Here is a 7,168-nt window from a genome sequence, read left to right on the forward strand (position 1 = left end):
TCCTGAATCAAACCTATGGAAACCACGGCCTTAGTACTAATGTACTCTCACGTGGCCCATGAATGCTCAGTGTGGTTTATTTCTTTCCTCTTCATCCTACTGCTTTTATTTTCCTTGCAAAAAGGAATGTAATGGGTGCTGGAATAAGCTTTTCTGAGTGCCGCACATTGTACTTTTCAGTTTACAAGTATATCTGCAGCAGCGTTCAACAAATATTATTCATTTCCTAAATATGTCCTGTAAGAGAGTCTGGTAAAGTGTTATTGCTACTGTAGTTTGGATTCCGGACACTAAAGTGGATGCCAGAAATTGTGTCATGGTCTCTTAGCAGCAGCAGAATTTTTTAATTTTTTTTTTTGCTACTTCTCCAGCATGTTGGCCACATCACAAATTGACTTTGTTGTAATGCTAAAAACATTACAGCCTGCTACTTTCTCGTAAACACATTTTCACCTCCCATTGAACTACTGAGTTCAAATGCTTCAATTGCCATAGCAGTATTAAGTTTTGAGAGATCAGTCTTAATTTGGGTTTAATGGTATATGTATCAAAAGGAGTTACTGACCTTTGATCGTGGTTGCTGAGTAGGTGGCCCAACCATCTGTGCAGAGAGCAGAATTGTCATTTAGTGCCTTGGGCATGTAAGCTGGCAAGAAAAGGGAGAGAGCCGGAGCCTTGGGTTGGTCAAGCAACTGGACAGGCGGATGTGCTGCAGGAGAGAAGAGGACAGGAGGGACACAAAGAGAGGGGAATCAATGACATGAGTAGCATTGTGGGGAACTAGGGAGAAAAGGGAAGGTGTGGTTGTTTAGTAGTGAAGGAGCCATAAGGTATTTCCTTTACCTGTTTTCCAACCTTTTCAGAATACCACGCACTTGGTATGCTGGTCTCTTGCAGGATGGCTGAGCTGATAACGTGATGCAACCACAAAAAAACAGAGCCAAAACCTAAATAGGCAAATATGAGATGAGTCTAATACTGATGAGGGATGAAGAAATATAAGTGGTGTTGCATATGCATGGGATGATTAAACTGGGGGCAGTATGACATGCTCTCCATAAACTTTTTTGCGGAAAGAAGTGAGAAGGAAGAACCACCTGAGCCAAGGGACAGTGGTAGCAAAAAGGAAATAATTATGAACTAACTTGAGTACATGTAGGTTTAATATTTGAATCTTTCAAGCTGCATCAATAGGAGCCTCTAGAAGAGGTTCTGTGTGGCTCTCACTACTTGCATTGTGTTGTCCATGCTACCCCTAACTAGTTTCACGACAAAGAGCTTTCTTATCTGCAAAGGGGCTGTGGTTGCTGTGAAAGCACTGTATGGCTACATTATTCAGAACAAATACTTCATCTTTTTGTAGTCATCAGCTGAATGCAAAGCTCCTGAGCTGTAACAGAATAAAGAATCAAGTTTCTAAAAGGTGCATTAAACCTGCAACAATTATGTATTTTATGTTGACCTGAGAGTTCATTTCTATTTTTCATACATGGTTTGTTTTCTGTAAATAATAAACAATATCCACTTTTAAGTAGGTACAAACACCAAATATTTTACTAGGTGCAGTAATCTAACAAAGCTCTTGGTCTGCTGAATGGCTGTTTATTTAATGTAAAAACATGCCATGTTTCGCTTTCAGATTTTTTCCTTAAATTGTGTAATGCAAGTGTGCCTTTTTATTTATATTTTGCTTTTATGTCCTACTTGCTTAAGTTTTTCCAAGGGGTTCTAATGCTCAGTTTCCAGAGACCTTTATTCCATGAACTGAAAAATGCATTTGAAACAAAATCAATACTAATCTGTCTCAAAATTACTCCTAAAGAAAACTAAATATAAGTAACACATCTGCATTTCTCCAAAATATACATTGCTGCATGGCAGCAAAGCACCTCTGGATCCAAACCGCAGCCCAGTAGTTTCAGGGTCATGAGTCTCTGAGCTCCACAGAAAGACATTTTTGGTACAGGAAAGCTGTTGATTCTGACTTTATTCTTTAATTTCACTACATGACATCACAGTTACTGAGTTAAGAACACACTTATTGGGAAACACTTCTGCATATTTATGTAAAAATCCAGCAATACCTGAATGCTTAAAATGTTCAATATTTTATAAGGTTCTGAGATTTCTTAATGCTTTTCAGAGTAGAAATTGCAGCTTATGGTATTGTTAGTGCTCCAGATTCTCCTGTTTCCTTTTTATTAAATGTCTTCAGACAGAACGCATGCTGTTGATGCACTGACATTTTGTTCAATGAAGAATATGACATTTATTCCACCAAGAATGCTACCTAAATGTCTCTGAAATTTAGTGAGTTTGTTTTGAGCTTGCTATCTTTTGAAAAACTTAGAGATTATGCTTGCTTGTTCCTGGAGAAAGTCTAAATAAGCTATGGAGAAAAAGTATTCCTTTTACTTCTGTGGGTCTTTGTATTCTGGAAGGTGAATGCTTCACCACTTACAGAACATCAGGACTTGGGGTTTTTTTTTGTTTGGTGTTGTTTTTTTTTTTCCCCCCCTGGCTGGATGTGAAGGACAGATTGTAGGTATTGTTGGTATTTGTTTTAGCTAATTCTCAATTGACTCTTTCTTACTTTGCAGCTTTGCTCTCTCTGATGAAGCATACAGATCTTTAAGGGACCAGGACAAAGACCAGTGTATCCTTATTACAGGAGAGAGTGGAGCTGGAAAAACAGGTAATAAACAGTTTTGATCTTATCCAAAAACATTCTTACTTGTTTGGAGTATTGCAAAGTGATGTTAGTGTCTGTAAGTGTTGAGAGATACTGGTATCTTTTTGTGTCTGGCAATCACAGAAAAAGAATGCTGTCGCGTTTGTTGTTGTAGGTGTGAACTCATAAACTAGTGTTTTTTCATTGTTACCATGATGCAGTCCTATCCTGTGTTGATACAAGAATCCTCATCAGTATGAAGTTATACTAAAGTAATGCTGGTATTGCAAGGGCCAGAAAAATTTTAGGCTCTCCCTGTGGGAAACATGAAGATGGAGAAAATTGAATGATCTTGGTCTTCTAGACTGGAAGACAATCCTTTGATACTTTTGCATGTCTTTTAATAAGTATATACATTTAGACTGGATTATGCCATTTATCCAAGGAAATAAATAACAGTAGCTGATTACTTTGGAAACATAATCAGTCTTTTGCATGCTGTGCTCAGCTGCAATTCTAAGATTGGCTTATGTACCAGAACACTGTGTTTCTCAGGCAAAGCTGAGATTGCTAATTTTTAAACTGGAATGGTAGAAATCAAGTGAGGATTGTATAGCTGCAGAACACTTTAGGTAGACCTTAAGAAAGAAGGAAGCCAGTTATTTTCTGAAATAGCAATTTAAAGCTGAGCTGACTTGCCAAAGACACAGGGGGTAGAAACACATACGTCTGTTTCTGTGTAATTTAAGGGATTTTTCCTCTGAATCTGAGAAAATGTGGAGCTCTGTATGCTTCTACACAGCAAGATTTAAAGTGGGTAACAAAAAGTTGCTTTCCAAACCTTTAGTGAAAATGTGAAGTGTAGCCTTCATCTTTGTTTTTCTTTGCCTGATTAGTGGCATCCAGTTGAGATCTTGTAATATAATCCTTTTTTTTTCAGTTCAATAACATGAAAACACATGTGTGTTCTGGAAAAGTGTATATTACAATAATCAAGTTCTTATTAATATGGCTGTTAGGGATTCTGTCTAGGAGTTAAAAATTTAGGAGTTCTGTACTGGTATTGTTTAATGTCTTGATTTCCTCAGGAACTGTGACTTGTCAAGCACCTCATACAACTGAGGTTTATCTTTTGTGTTTCATTTATTTATTCAGTTGAAAGGTTTAGCATTGACTGAGTTTCTGAACTTTTCTATTTGTAGACAATATTCTGGTAGATTCAGATTTATATAGGGATTTTGACTGGTCTGTAATTTTCATAGCCAAATGGGACATAATATGAATTACTCTTTTATAAAGATAAGTACAGAATGGTATAGAGTTTGAAATTCAAGTCAGTAATTGACTCGGAATCTGAGCTGTTCTCTCTCTACCATTTGATGTAACTGCTGTTGCTGAAATGGGGCTATTAGCCAAAAAGTAAGGTTTCCATGGCAAAAAAACCAAGGGGGACAGGGGAGTTGAGGAAACAAAGTTGTTATTACAGATCTTATATAACTCTGGTTTAGATGCTTGGTAGCCAGAACTTTTGACATGTTTAGGCTGGAAGAATTAAAACTGAACTGTCATCAGCTGGGTTTTTTAATTTGCTTCCAATTTTTTTCTTGTTTCACTGCAAGTTTTTATTGCTAATCGGTAGTAATATTGTGCACAAAAACATGGTACATTACCAGAATGAGTGGGGTATTTAAATGTTTTTAGATGTTGAGGTGATGATTCTCTTCCTAGTGTCTTTATTGGACAAGAGTTCCTAATAAAAGAAAGTGCCTTTTTTTTTTTTCTTTCAGTGATGTTCAAAGCCTATCTTGAAGTAATTGTGTGTTCTCTTAATGCATGTTATTTTATAGTACCTTATTTTCTATTTCAGTGCTTTCTTCTCTCAGTGATTGAGTAGCTCTACTTAAAGGTGTTGACTGTTTTAGGAAATACTTCAAATCAAATAATTTGGTAATCCCAAGGTCTGAATGGAGCAGATTGTTAAAAATGAGAGCTGGGTTCAAGGCCTTGTGGACACAACTATAGTTCTTGCTCCTTGCTTGCTCCCTGTGTTGCAGGTTTGCTCAGTTTTCTTTACCATATGGGACAGTAATTTAATACTAGCAAACGAATTTGATTAAATAGGAAACAAACAAAATGCAAGGGATAACTTCTTGTTTGTCAGTTCTTTCCTGAAATGAAGCCCTTAAATTTGTAACAGACCTCTGAAGAACAAGTAGTGAGTTTTTTATGACCACTGTGTTGAGTTGGTGGGGATTCAGGCTGTTAGTAATGACATTATATATCAGCTGATATTGCCTCAGATTTCACTATCTTGCATCATTGTCCTGGTTTCAGCTGGGATAGAATTAATTTTCTTCCTTGTAGCTGGTGTAACACTGTGTTTTGGATTTAGGATGAGAATAATGTTGATAACACACTGATGTTTTGTTTGTTGTTGAGCAGTGCTTATGCTAAGTCAAGGACTTTTCAGCTTCTTGTGCTCCCCTGCCAGCGCAGAGGCTGGGAATGCACGGGAAGCTGGCATTGGTCTGTGGGTGGTGCACAACTGCATTGCGCAGCACTTGTTTTGTATGTTCCTTTATCATTATTATTGTTTTCCCTTCCTTTTCTGTCCTATTAAACTGTCTCTATCTCAACCTATGAGTTTTACCTTTTTTCCTGTTCTCTCTCCCATCCCACTGAGGGGGAGTGAGTGAATGGCTGTGTGGTGTTTAGCTGCCTGCCGGGTTAAACCGCAACAATCATCCTAAACATCACACACTCTGTTCATAAACAGAATCCTCTTTCAGCTGCTCTTTGTCTTGACCAGCAAAACCATGAGAGATGTATGGATATATAATATAAAATAATATTTGTTTCTGTCCGTATATGGGTGATTGACACACATATGAGCCCAGCTTTGAGAGTCCAAAAAATTGTTCCAGATGTTTGTTAAAAGTTTATACCTTCAAATTAGTTTCATTGTTTAAATAAATGCTTCACTTTCTCTATTCATTATACTTTGAAACAGACTGCATAATGTGATGCTGAATTGCAGTTACTTGTTTACTTGTCATGTGCTTTACAGTTGTAACTACATGTGTATGTTGTATGTTTACATCTGTGTTATTGTGTATCCGCTGATACAAACTGATAGAATTTTCCGTCTTGAAACTGCTTGGGCCTATTTTTGCAGACTAGATTAAAACATTTCCAATGTGTCAACTAGGGATAATGTTCTTTCCTTACTGAATGCCTCTCACTGAGGCTAAATGAAAAAGTAGAGGGTAATGTGCTATACGTACCAGTGGCTTCTTTAGCTTGGGAGGGCTTTTAGGTATTTAAGGGCTGCTGATGTAATGGCATGGGTCTTGTAGCAGGATATGCTCCTTCCTCATTTCCAGGTGGTACAACAACGTAGAAGAAAATGAAAATGAAATGTGCTTACAGTTCCTGTCTGGTGTGGTAAAAATGTGGTGGGGATCAAGTCTGCAAATCATTTTATGGCCCGTTTGCCAATACTTATCACTGTTTTATTTTGCTCTCCTCCCACAGAGGCAAGCAAACTTGTCATGTCATATGTAGCTGCTGTGTGTGGAAAAGGGGCAGAGGTTAATCAAGTAAAAGAACAACTTTTGCAATCAAATCCAGTTCTTGAAGGTAAGAATCTACAGAGCTTGTATGAGTGTATTACCTCTGTGTGTATCAGCTTTCCTATGGTTTGGAAAACTCTATCTGATGTTGTTTCATTGTTATTTGGTGTCCAAAACTGTAGGAGTTTTCTGCCTTCTGTGAAGACAGCTACAAGATTTTACTCACTTACAGAGAGGTTTTCATGAGGATCTGGGGAACTACAGGCCTGCCAGCCTGACCCTGGTGCTGTGGAAGGTTATGGAGCAGATCATCCTGAGTGCCATCACGCGGCATGTGTGTGACAACCAGGTGATCAGGCCCAGTCAGCATGGGTTTATGAAAGGCAGGTCCTGCTTGGCTAACCTGATCTCCTCCTATGAAAAGGTGATCTGCTTGGTGGATGAGGGAAAGGCTGTGGATGTTGTCTGCCTAGACTTTAGTAAAGCCTTTGACACTGTTTTCCACAGCATTCTCCTGGAGAAACTGGCTGCTTCTGGCCTGGAAGGGTGTCCTCTCTGCTGGATTAAAAACTGACTGGATGGCCAGGCTCAAAGAGTTGTGGTGAATGGAGTTAAATGCAGTTAGTGGCCAGTCACAGGTCGTGTTCCCCAGGGCTCAGTACTGGGGCCAGTTGTGTTTAATATCTTTATCAGTGATCTGGAGGAGGGGATGGAGTGCACCCTCAGTAAATTTACAGACCACACCAAGTTGGGCAGGAGCGTTGATCTGCTTGAGGGTAGGAAGGCTCTACAGAGGGATCTGGACAGGCTGGATTGATGGGCCGAGGCCAATTGTATGAGATTTGACAAGGCTGAGTGCTGGCTCCTGCTCTTGGATCAGAACAACCCCCTGCAATGCTACAGGCTCCGGGGGGGGGCGGTGGGG

At 39.0% G+C, this 7,168-nt stretch overlaps 1 protein-coding gene across 2 annotated transcripts in view; it reads left to right on the forward strand.

The window, feature by feature from the left end:
• The window catches only part of MYO1B (myosin IB), a 95,378-nt gene that overhangs the window by 29,690 nt on the left and 58,520 nt on the right, over positions 1–7,168 (forward strand). For both annotated transcript variants that reach the window (XM_010087337.1, XM_010087411.1), the window contains exons 3-4: positions 2,601–2,695; positions 6,206–6,310. In XM_010087337.1, the coding sequence (XP_010085639.1) occupies positions 2,601–2,695; positions 6,206–6,310 (200 nt within the window). The remainder of the gene's footprint in view (positions 1–2,600; positions 2,696–6,205; positions 6,311–7,168) is intronic.

Source organism: Pterocles gutturalis, unplaced genomic scaffold, assembly GCF_000699245.1.
Source record: "Pterocles gutturalis isolate BGI_N339 unplaced genomic scaffold, ASM69924v1 scaffold66, whole genome shotgun sequence".
Taxonomy (NCBI): domain Eukaryota; kingdom Metazoa; phylum Chordata; class Aves; order Pterocliformes; family Pteroclidae; genus Pterocles; species Pterocles gutturalis.